At 42.3% G+C, this 12,841-nt stretch overlaps 2 protein-coding genes across 2 annotated transcripts; one reads left to right on the top strand and one right to left on the bottom strand.

Moving 5' to 3' along the window:
• Positions 1–501: 501 nt before the first annotated feature.
• On the top strand, positions 502–3,278 carry MELLADRAFT_116732 (uncharacterized protein; the record flags this gene model as incomplete). The annotated part of the gene is made up of 8 exons (XM_007410843.1): positions 502–1,029; positions 1,130–1,212; positions 1,503–1,892; positions 1,958–2,076; positions 2,183–2,336; positions 2,413–2,483; positions 2,549–2,785; positions 2,844–3,278. 8 exons carry the CDS (start codon positions 851–853, stop codon positions 2,985–2,987), a joined length of 1,377 nt encoding a protein of 458 aa, XP_007410905.1.
• A 5,785-nt stretch (positions 3,279–9,063) lies between these two features.
• On the bottom strand, positions 9,064–9,826 carry MELLADRAFT_63875 (uncharacterized protein; the record flags this gene model as incomplete). Its single annotated transcript, XM_007410800.1, has 2 exons — positions 9,064–9,248; positions 9,625–9,826. 2 exons carry the CDS (start codon positions 9,824–9,826, stop codon positions 9,064–9,066), a joined length of 387 nt encoding a protein of 128 aa, XP_007410862.1.
• Positions 9,827–12,841: the final 3,015 nt, after the last annotated feature.

The following is a 12,841-nucleotide window of genomic DNA, read 5'->3' as shown; positions in this document are numbered from 1 at the left end:
GAACATAAAGCCCTTAAGTGCGAGTCAAATGAGTTCAAAGTCGGAGATGGATTAACTGATTGAGGGTCAAGATAGCCCAGATATCCTCTCCAGCTTTCAAGACCGACTTTGGATCATCTACATACTTAGTTCCAGTTAATGAATTGCTCTTGGACTGAAGTTTAGAGTCTGTAAGGTTGACGAGAACGTTGCCAAAGAGGCCCATTGAAATGGTAAACCTCAAGACTCCGCTCGGTTCCGTTCGAAAACACACATAAGCAGGATGAAGAGCGAGAACTAAAATTTTGGCGGCAAACATCGGAGTGTTCATGATCAGATGAATGGACTTGAATCATGATGATGATGACGAAGATGAGTTTCTTAGCTAAGCAAGAATCTCTTCGTCATCTCCTTGCTTCCTCTCCACTCATCTTCAACCCCTTCGGTAAGCTCGCGCCCCCTCGGCTCTCAACTATCCAATAGCAATTTGAATGACACTATTGGTAGGTGGATTTCAACGTTAGGTAGGGTTGCAGCCAAACCTCAGCGTCGATCCATTGTTTGTGTTTCTTGAAAAGCAATCCGATGGCTGTGCTACAATTGTGAGCTCAGAATGGTAATCAGCAAACCATATAAACTGCCATCCATTTACAACATCACCCCCTTCACTTGTTTTTCCATCATCCACAAAAACCATTTAACATCCTCATCATCGCATCCTACTATACAATCTAATATTTAGTCAATCAATCGGGTCATACTTGTTTTCCGTCATCTCACTCTTCACTCAGATTATAGCATTCACCATTCTGTCCCTTGAACACTCTGACAACATCAAGACTCGTCTTCATCCCTCAGTTTGATAGTCATCATGCATTCCTCTACTCTCATCTCTTTGCCTTTCCTTTATCTTCATCTCATCAATCACGTATCTACTCAAGTTCCTTCAACTGCTTCACCTTGTATTCAAAATTGCGCTCGTGTCAAAGTCTCTGAAGGTTATTGTTCTTCAATTTCAATCTTCGCCAGTGCTTATGACCAATGTTTAAAGTTAGTCTGCTCTTCACTTGATGACGACCAATCTGATGCCTCTTTCAAGTAATTGCGTTTCTCACTCCAGCCCAAACTGACCATTCTTCCTTGTATCTAGGGACCACTGTAACTCATCCGACAATCTAGATGGTCTTCAGTATGTGAACTCGATCTGCGGTGCCTCCAATAATGGTACAACAGGTAAAATCCAATCATTTCAAAATTTACATCTCCGTCAGGCCTTAATCACACTATCACGTCTCATTGAATACCACATCTTATCCAAGAGTTGTTATACTCCGTTGATGAACTCGTGACGTTCATTCAACAGCGCGTCACAATACTATAAAGTACCTTTCTTCCCAGTGGTCCACCTCTTTAGTCTTAGATTTATTACAAACTCCACATTCAAGCGTTTTTCTGTCTTGTGGCATGGTGCTGACCTTACCGGCTTGTCTCTCATATCAATTTTTGCTTGTGTGTTCGTCCAGCTCCTGCCGGCAACAGCACGAATGCCAACGGTACTGCCAATGCGAATGGCACTGCCAATGCCAATGGTACCACTGGGTTGAGTGACTATGGTACCACTGTCACTAACGCCCTTGGAGCCGCGGGTCTTACCTCACTTGCCGCCTTACTCGCCTCCCCCGGCGGTCAAGGTTTAGTCAACTCTCTCTCCGAAGGGAATCACACTGTCCTCGCGCCATCCAATGAGGCTCTCTCGGCACTCGGCAACGTTACCGGCTCCAATAACACTGCCGACGTACAAGCCCTACTCAAGTACCACGTTCTACCGGGCTTTTTGAACTCGGCTTCACTCCCGGCTGGTGGCCATGCCATTGTTCGTAGCTCTTTGGCCGGTGAACCGTACGTGAACCTACGTGAGTATCATACTTTCTCTTCTTGCGCGCGTTGGCCAAGACTGAACATTTTTTCCCTGCTTCAGCCGGAAATGACTCTCAAGCCATTGTCTTCGCCGGCGACCAGAACTCGCTCACCGTCATCGAACCCACCCGAAACATCACAATCAACAACACTACTCAAGTCTCTAATCTCCAACTCGCAGTGAGTATCTCTCGGAGTTCGGGCCCATATGTTATATGCTCACCACGTCAAATCACATCCACTGATAACCTCGCGGATTTTCCTTCTAATGTGGTCTTTGATCTAGATGATCTCAACTGCATTGACTGTTCCTGGAACCATTGCAACTGTTGCTGCTGGGATTCCTGAGCTCTCGAGTTTAGTCTCTGCTGTCAATGGAGCCTCTCCTCAACTTTTCCAAAATTTGGACCAAACTCCTGGTTTAACCATCTTTGCACCCAGTAAGCAGCCTTTGTGACTCTGATGTCCTCGAAGTCTTCGATTAACGTTCCTTCGTACAAAAATTGATCGTGTTAGTCAATGCCGCAATGAGCAGCGCTGGTAACGTCAGCAACCTGCAAAGCATCCTCATCAACCACCTTGTGAACGTGAGTCGATAAAATATTCTTCTCTGACAATCTTTTGGCTAACGTTAGCACACTCTTGAAAATAGGGTACCGTACTTTACTCGACAGTCATTGGCAATGTGACCGAAGCAGTTTCAGCCGGAGGAGGTCAGATCCACTTCGCCAAGGACGGAGCCGAGACAACTGCGACGTTGGGAAACAAGACCATCAAGATTGTTCAATCTGATATCTTGACAAAGTCTGGTGTGATTCATTTAGTTGATGGACTTTTTGAAGCTTCTAACTCTACTCCGACGTTTCCTATTCCTAACACAAACAACGATGTGAGTAATTTGGTACTGGTTCCTAGACATCTATTCGAACTTATGTTTTCTGTCTTAGACCGAGACTGTTGGAATCACTCCTGTCGGAACATCGCCTGCTTCATTAGGTGCCCAAAACTCAGCTGGAAGCCACAAGTCTTCAATTTCCTTCATCACTCTAATTTCCTCAATCTTCATGTTCCTCGGTGTTCACTATCTTTGAAACACCCTTTTTCACAAAAAAGAAGTAACCAACAAAAAAAGGTAGCAAATTTATATTTTTCGATAAGACCAATGACTTTTACAAAGATAAGCAGATCTGAAGCATTTATACAAACATACAGATCTGGATACGTTTTGAGGAGTTCACAATCGTCTTATATTCTCCTCTGTTCTTCATTTTCTTTTTGCTTTGTGGGTTTTCATGTTTTGAAATGAAAAAAATAGTTGAACTGCGTCTTCTGTGATTGATGTGAATGATGGGGAATTTTGTACTACAAATTCAACATTGGCCTCGCGAGGGCCTTACTTGAGCTGAGTTTTGGGACTTTGAGTTGATCAATTTTTCATTCATCTCTTCGAAAGCTTGAAGATTGACAGTGATAAATGAGACACAAAGAAACCTAGCCACTTGAAAGGAGTCTCATACATGAGTGATAAATCATTCAATATCATTCAATTAGCACAAGTGGGACGATGAGAGACAACTTGAACGCTTTGTTTAATATGTGATTACGTTTTTCAGGATAGTTTTGCAAAGATATGAACTGCGTGTTCTACATCCACGCATCCATTTCACATACATAAAATGTGAGCCGCGATCATATTTCCAGGAGATAGATGTCGACAATAGTTTTACATCATACTTGATAGCCAAGAAGCCAGGCTTATACGTAGACCAGACATACCAGTCCTTTTTCTTCTCTAACTGCAGTTGTTGAACACCCAGAGTATACCAAGGAATTCAACCATGAATTGACCAGCAAGTCTCTGAATACGAAAATGGGTTGAATCTCAAAGGCAATCCACATTTTGTAAACACATCGTGTTAAAGATTGTGAAGATTGTTTTGACACCAAAGACCTTTCATGGAGCTCTGTCACATTCTTCCCAAGTGCGTGTTTCGTATTTGTTGAATTCCTTGACGTGACATCTCCAATTACACGTTGCAACGGTCTGTATGTGGAAACCTATTCAGCACGTGATGATAGGGACAACCGCTCAGATTGTGGTTCAGTTCCAGCGGAGTATTTAATCGCTTGACCCCTTCCACTTCCGAGAGCCACCCACCACCGTCATCAACGACTTGCTACCGGCGTCCGACTCACCTTTTGTCAAACAACCTTGCAATGCATCCGAATTTTCTTCCCAACACGACCTCATCCGTTCCTTTCCCATCACTCATATCTTCACGTCTATCGAAATGATGAATTAAAAAAATGAATATATCAAGCTCAACAGTCATATTGGCGACGCCCTTTTCTTAACCGATCAGCGTGTTCGAGAGGAATGATTCATTAATTTGAATTTTAACTCTTTTTACCAAACGATGAGACTTTTCTAATTCTGATCTAAGATGAAGATTTCGTTTTTTTGTTTTCTCATGTTTGTTTAGTTTGTTTTTTTGCTTTGTTTTATTGTTGTGGCCTTTTTGAATTGTCATCGGTTTACGATTTTGGTATGTCCAGTTTTTAGAATGCAACAGATGATCATCTGCGTGAACCTTTTCACCGATAAGTTATCAAAATAGCCTTTGAGCAAGAGCCAACAAGCTGTCCATACCCAGTGAAGTGATCTCATCGTGACTACGTCTGAACCTATGGACTAAATCAATTGCGCGCGACTCTCAGGCCGCCCTTTTGCTCCCCATCTTCTTCATTCATCACACCGCGGGAATCATTAAGTGTGAAACCCGATTGAGCAAAGCCGCGGTGTCTGGGTCTGCGACTTTCTTCAATTGCGGATCTTGTTCGCCATAGGTTTGCTATAGGTTTGCTAGCTTGCATCAAGCTCCCCTCGAGTTGTCCGCCTGAGCTGCAGTACATGTTATGCATGTTTTTCCTTTCAATATCCTCAGACCACTCAAGATCATGTATGAGTCATGAGCTTTATCATGTATATGTAGGGGTATGACCCGGCCCTGAAGTGTCAGGGCCGGCCCCGGGGCCGATTCAGGCCCGGCCTCGGCCACGCAATACTCAAGGATGCTGCCGGGCAGCACCGGGCAGGCCCTGGCTCGGACCATCCCCTTGAAAGCGTGTTTGAGAGCTCGGGAAGGATGCTTGATGACGTCAATTTTTCCAAAAGATTGCCTCCATAAAGATTTTTTGCGACGGCCCCGGCCCCGAGTAGCCCTGTACCGGTGCCTTTTTTTCTATTCCCAGGCTGGACTTGAGGCCCCGGGCTCGGCCTCGACCTCACCTAGAAAACGCTCGGGCACACTCGGCCGGTCAGGGCCAGGGCCGGGTCATAGCCCTATGTATATGTTCCAAGAGTCTAGACATATGGTACCTCCATTAGTCCATACTACAGCCTGAGTGGATGACTATGTAGAGGGCAGCTCGAGACGGGCTTGCAAACCTATGGCAAACCCATGGCAAACGAGATCCGTGATTGAAGGAAGTCGCGGACCCGGACACCGCGACTTTGCTCAATCCGGTTTCACACTTAATGATTCTCGCGGTGTCATCTAAGATATCAAGCAAAGCAGACCGCTTTATCTTGAAAAATGCATACATCCAACTTTTGACTTTCTTGAACCAAGCTCAAGACACATTTTGTGCAGCTGTTTAATATGTAAATTCATGAAATGGGACTTATTGTAACTTACAGATTGGTTGGTATGAAAACACCAAAAGGGAATTGGACAGTGTTTGGTGAGAGTCCCAAGGCATCGGCCAAGGGGGACAATATTGCTTGTGTGATAAAAAACAAACCCTCTCCAACCCGCCTATAAAACAGTGTACCATTAACAATATGATAAAGGCTACAAAACCCTTAACTATGATATAAAGGCATGAAAGCCATTGAGCAAATGACAAGGCTTGTGAAAAAACAAAGCCATAGACCAGTGTAAAAGAAAGACCAATACAAAAGGCTTGGTAGGAAGACAGCCTTCATGGACAAAGATCAAGGTTTTATGCTTGAGCTTCTTGATGGGAATCCCAGTCTCTGCTTTGAAGAGTATTGACACAGCATCTATTGTTGCACCAGAAAGTGGTGCTCCCTTATCACAATTTCCAGTGACCTCAAGACTTGACCTAATCTGACACTCAAATTCAGACACACTCTGCACCCCAATCCATGTGCCTCCCAGCAAGTCCAATATTCACACGCCATATGGGCCTTGACCTCAAACATGCTAGTCTTTTTAGGTGAATTGTCTTTCACATGAATCACATCCTGTATCAATGCATCCAAGCTGATTGATTGACTCTGCAGACAAGCGTGCTGTCCAGGAGAGTTTTCTTGGAAGAATATTTGGCTGCGCTCCTTGTGGGCATTGTACCAAATGTATTGAGTTGCGGTGGGAAACAATATTTGCTTCTCCCAGTAATCTTCAGGGGTGCAGTTTTAGCTCTGAAACACCAAGAAGGTTACTATTTTTTCAGGGATTTGTAAGTTACCATGCACAATAATGATCATTTTTGGCCAGCAGTTTCTGGTAATGAACCACTATTCCCAAGCCAATTCTGTGTTGTTCATGGACAGTACATGGATCTACCATGGAGGGCCAATTGCCAAGCTGGCTGAAGAAAGAGATATACATGTAATGTATCTGCCTCCATACTTGCCTGATATCAACCCAACTGAGAAGGCCTCTGGCACCCTCAAGTCTTAATTTTGACGTACACAAAGCCTTCTCCACATGCTGGCCAATGAGAAAATTGACTTAGTTGTGGACAAGACTTGGGACATTTTCTCAGGATCTCCCATGCATAAATTGTACACTGTGTGTGGTCATTGGATGTGCGGTAGGATGATGACAATGATTTAGTATGGGTTTTCTTTTGACAACTACTGGGTACCACAATTTCTTATTCTCATCATGATTGTTAAGATCTTCATCTTTATTGTACCAACAATTCAAACCAGTAAATCAAAGCATTATTTAAAGGTCAACTTTATTTTTGAATGAATAAAGATTGAGGCTTCATATTCACAGGAGCTCACCTTGAGTTTGAAGACGAGGAATTCTTTGATGGACCTTTAAGTTTTGTGGAACTTCTTCAAGAAATTCTAGCTTCACTCTTCGAATTTACAATCTTCTCGAAAACTCCAAGAGAATCCATAGAAGCATTGATTGTACTCTTTGAATCAAGTACCTCACAAGCACATTCCAATGATAAAGTGTCTTTACCTGAGTTAAGAATTGGAAACATAATAAGTCCTTATCAGGTATTTTGTTGGAATCCATCTTGGACTTGGAAAGGGACCCAGTTTTCTCAGAGCTGACTTTTATTCCTGGAGTATCATGGAGAACCAAACTTGATGAACTCACACAGGGTGCAGGGTGATCATGAAGCTTGAGACTATCCTCCCTGGTGTGAAAAGAATTTGGAGGGTTTCAGGCCATTTTTTGGACTCAATCTGAGGCAAAAAACCTTTGGTGTAAACTTGTTAATAATATTGGACAATGATGTTATTGGAACCATCGAAGGAAGATAAGAAGGACAAAGCTTCAGATATTGCTTGGGGGGATTCAAATTTTTTAATATCCTTGAAACCACAGATAATTAGGAGAGCAATGCCTTTAAATAGTGCATAAGATTGAGGAATAAGATAACAAAAACTAAGCAGATACAAAATGAAGCTTTGTGACAAAAAATCCAGAGAACAAACACTTTGTTGTGGAAAAGATAAACAATTCAAAAACCAAATAGACATCATTTTGTAATAAAATTGGTATTGTTTCTTCATCATTCTAATCTTGGGTGATTGATAAATTCAGGCACCACCTTGAAAAAACTGACAGCCGGACCAAATGGCATTCACAAAGAGTGAATTTGGGCAATTGAGCAAGTGCTGTGGTCCAAGAAACATGGGAAAGTCTGGATGCCTTTGTTTAATAATTACATGGTGCAATTCTTCACCATCTCTGGCAGAATCCCCACAAAAATTGACAATTTTTCAAAGGATGGGGTTTGCCAGGAGGCAGAGATAATTGGAGGGGTTCAGCAGCAGGGATGGTGGATGTAGATGGCACAGGGAGGCCATTTGGCAAGAATTGATGACCATGACAATTGTGATGGACCACCACATTGGCCATTTTGCAGTGGTTGGTGATCCCCAGGAGCTTGTTCCTCTCTTGCTTGCACGTTCTTGCAGGGATCCAGAAAAATTCTTGATGGTGCATCACCAGAATGATCTCATCAATGCCGGACACTTCATATTCCTGTGAAAGAGGCAGACAGAGCAATTAGGATTCTTCCTCAGGAAAAAAAAGAAGTGCCAGAGAGAATGAACAACCTACTCAGTTGTTTTCCCACATGTAGATATGTGAATTATTGAAGAGAACTCCCAGGTCTTTGGGATTGGTCACTGAGGTGAAGTTTTTGCCAGATTTGAAATCATTTTCAAAGTGCTGCATCAAGAGGCAACATTTGTGTTCTCCTGGGCTCGGAGCAGCAGACTTAGAAAGGTTGTCAGTGCAACCTCCAGGTCACAAGAGTCTGTCCAGACTTACACCTTGAGAATGGTTAGATACCAGGTAAGTCACTCTGAAAAGATTGGATAGATTGGATAGCTATTGCAGTTGATTTGGGGTTTGTGTACAGGAGTTTGAAGCCCATGGTTGTATCTGAAGGGACTACCATAGTGTATGTGATGAAGTATTTGATGGGAGCTGAATCTGTGATCACCACCTTGTCTTTAGCCTTATGTCCACAAGCACTGTGGAGAAACCCCTGGATTGCAATGTCACAAGATAACTACTCCTGTTCAAGAGATTTTGAGATATCAGCAAGTTGAGAGTTGTGAGTGAGGAATATATTGCACTTAAAGACAGATTACAAGGGCAGCAGGGGAGATAGGAAGGGATCTTAGGATTCAAGTTGTGGTAGTTAAAGATGGGGTCTTGCCTTTTTTAGGTTGGTGGCCACCAATATTTTGCTTCTGCTTCTTGGGATCAGGAGCATTGGGTACCTGAAGTTGCCAGAGGTTGAAATGAACTTTGATAATCTGTTCCTCATTTTTTTGCTGACAACCGGTTGATTTGAGTTGTCGGTAGCAGGGTTAGGAGCAACACTTGTATCTTCATTTTCAAGGGAAAGGTCTATGACTAGCAATAATGGCACATCTCAGCACTTTGTGTGGTATTGGGCTAGATGAGAGCACTGCTTTCCATTGACATGAGCGTTTTCAGTCTTGTGCTTGGCAGGGCTAGTACCATTGAGGTGCATTAAGGGTTGCTTTAGGGGAGAGCTAGGGGTGTTGTCAAAGATGGAATCCAACATGACTTTGGAGTATGAAGTCAAGGCAATAACTGATTGTGGTCAGAAACATTTTTGTGAAAATGATGGGACTCTTGTGAGGGGTGGTGTGGGAGACCAAAGACAACTGGTATGACAATGAAGGGCCAAGATTAATTGGGGTAAGGTCCGATTGTGCGGTGATTGACAGAGTGATCACCCCAGGTGGGTCATATCAAGGTCTTGCTGGGATGTCAAGTGGTGAGCTGACAGGCCAGTGGCAGGTGGGGGGTACAGAGGGGATGATAAAAGGGTGCTGGCAGTGTTGAATTCAAAGTAAACCTGGGAGTGAGACACAGGGGTGGTGGTTTGAGACATCCTGACCGGATCAAACAAGTCAAAGAGATGTTTCCATGATGCTTCACTTTCACAAAGTATGAAGAGACTTACCAATCTCTGCCCATACTGTGAGACAGCATGGCCTGGTAGCTGCAAGTGCATATTTCCCAAGGGGGGATAATATGTTGTGAATTCTGTTTTTGGTGGGACTGTGTTGATGTTCAAACGGATACATGTCAGTAAAGTATCCCAATGAAAGGAAGTGAGACTCGGAGAAGTAAAGAGCAAACATGGGGAGTCTCCTGTTGACCATGATGAAAGGTGGGATGGTTGTTTTTCAAAAGGTGCAATGATGGGCAAGAAGTGTGATGATAGGTTCTGGGTTGGTAAAGGCCATAAGGAGAGGATGGTGGCCTTAAATAGTCCTTACTAGTTTGCAATTGACCTGCGGTCAGAGGAATCCCTGGGTCAGCATTCTTGGATACAGTGGGTGAGTTCATTGTTGGCCAAACATCAAGATCACCAACCAGTCAATACCAGAACCGCTCCGCAACATATAGCGGTATCGGAGCGGTATTGGAGCGGTTTTTACACCGCTATATTGACCACTATACGTAGCGGTGGCTCCGCTCCGCCATCCCAAGGCGAGAAAACCAATAGCGGTCTGACCGCTCCGATATGGGAAGGGTCTGAGGGCACTTCAATATGCCTTTTAGCCCTTATAGCAGCGATATATAGCGGTATCGGAGCGGTAAAATACCTTCCGCTCCGATACCTTGTGATATTTTTTTTAAAAAAATATTGGTCGAGTATCGGTGATCTCATAGCGGTTACTCCGCTCCGATACCAAAATGGGTTGAAATCCATAGCGTATCGGAGCGGTTCTGGTGTTGAACCAGTGAATGAAGCCTGGCGTTGAGTACAGTGAAGAGTGAAAATTCCAAGGCGGTGGCTGCTGAGCTTTTTGGATTTGTTATTGAATGGTGTGCCCAAACAGTTCCTGATTGGCAACTGATGATTGAAGCCTGGTGCTACATCCAGTGGATGGTGAAAAATCCTAGGTGGCCATTGCTGAGCTGTGGTTTGTAATTGAATTTTGCTGCCAAACAATACCATGCACCATGGAAGTAGACTTCTGGCCTAGGTAAGCATAACTACCCTAGGGTACATGTCAACTGAGAGGAATTCTGCGGAGCAGAATTCCTATTACAGTTGCAACAGAAACTACATGCTTTACTAAAAGCATCTTAAAGATAAAACTAAAAACATAAAACCGGTTCGAGACAAGAACCTTTACACCTCTAACACTCAAGTCTCAAGAGTGCAAAACTTAACAGTTACCTTAAGTAAAAACCAAAAAACTAGAAACAATATTTTTGAACCCTTCTCCTCGATTTGACCCTGCAATAATCTAATATCACAATCAAAACTAAATAAGGGTCCAATGACCTCACCAACCTGACCAAGCAATTCCAACTAGGCGAATAGCAACCAGACCCAGGCTGAAACAGTGACAACGTCACCCGGTCTAGATTTCTATTCCCTGGATCAACTAAAAAATGAAAATGAAATTTCTCCTTTAAATATAACCTCGCTTTCGCAAAATCAAAGAACGAGGATCATCTTTAAATCTACCGAACAAAAATTACAAGTTACTTCTTAAAACCCGTTTTTTCTGTTTTAGAAAAGATCACTTCTTTCATCTTAAAAAAAAGTTCGAAACTCCTGTTACTCTTTTAGAATTTAGATCAAATCTACTTCTTCACTTCCTAACATCAGTTTCCCACTTCCTATTCTTTTCTCTCTATCTTTTCTCTCTTATCTCTAAAAAATAAACTAGGACGTTAAAGATCGTGATAGTAGTAACTATCTTCGACTAAAGTTCCTTCCAATTACATTTTTTGATAAAAGACCTGTTTTTATCAAACCAATGCTGAAGCGTCACCCTAAGGAATAGCTTACGTCTTTTTTAATTAAAAACGTATTCACCTTGGAAGAAAATAAAAGTGATTGCACTTTTACTTTAAATAACTGGCAGCGGTTTTTATCCCGCACCTAAGACAGAATATAACTAACAATTGTATTCTTTTTCCTACTCACAAAGAACTTGAAAAATAATCTCCCTCCAGTTTTGAATAACAAATTGTGTAAAACTCAATAGAATACATTTTGTGAGTACTGTTCAGCACTGCTTCACTTCTAGTTTACCCCAACTGGAAATCTCAGGCTGACAGTACAGCTCTGGGTTGCATGCAATCAACACACAGCTGTATTTGCTGTATTTGGATGTGGTGCTTGCAAAAAAATTCAAAAATTTGAGGACCCAGGCAAACCCTACCAAAGCCCATCCTGGGAGGTATGAATTATTGACAAACAAAATTGACTTAGGGGTCTGACAGGTATGAAATCAATTTCAAAAAGGGTGGTTGTCTGAGCGTATGAATCTCAAAATGTCCAAAAAGTGTGAAATTTGACCTGGTTGATGGATTTTGTTAGAAAATGTTCCTCATAAACTTTTATGAAAGTCAAATTTTCTGGGGTGATTGCACAACACAGATCATTTATAAGTACATGCATCAAGTAATCATGGCTTTTGATGCCAAATTGTCTGCTCAAAAGCCTGATTTGCTCATACTTTGCCCAAAATTTGAAGGAAAGTTTCTCTTGTTCAAAACACCCAAAATATATCCTCAAACGTGGAGGTATGGGAGGTATGAGAACCAAATTTAAGTTGACTAAACTCCCAAAACCTGGGGGTGAAATACATAACTGGAATTTTTTGAAAGCTTTCAGTCTTTTTTCCAGTATGAAAAAGGCTAAAATTGTGATCTTAGATGACTCCTGGGGCTTTGCCGGGTCAATTTGTGAGACATGACATGAATCTTTTAAACAGCTGTAGATATCTTGATCCTATCACTGACTTGATACTTTTTTCTCAGAATCACACTTCAATATCAACTCTGATGCACAATTAGTAATTCCTTCAATACTCACACTTTCAAAGATCCTGCCAACATTTGTGCATGTTGCAAGCTATGAAATATATAAGCCTTCTCAGAGTCAGAAGCAACCAGAGTTGTGAAATGAAAGACTACATACTTTTATACAATTGACAATAAGTGTCAAGTTAAAAAACACCTCAAATACAAGTGCCCCTACATCAAAACACTGCCCATCATTTTGAAACTTTTGAATAACTTGCAGAAAGCCCTTCCTGAGAAGCACATTTTTGTGTTTTTTTGCACAAAATTGGGATTTGAAGAGGTGGGAGACTAAAGTAAAAAGTTTTAGGCACTTTTTGGCCAACTTGAGCCCCCCTGATAGGGGC

Source organism: Melampsora larici-populina (assembly GCF_000204055.1).
Source record: "Melampsora larici-populina 98AG31 unplaced genomic scaffold MELLAscaffold_22, whole genome shotgun sequence".
NCBI classification, from domain to species: Eukaryota; Fungi; Basidiomycota; class Pucciniomycetes; order Pucciniales; family Melampsoraceae; genus Melampsora; species Melampsora laricis-populina.
This window is presented reverse-complemented; position numbering and strand designations above follow the sequence as displayed.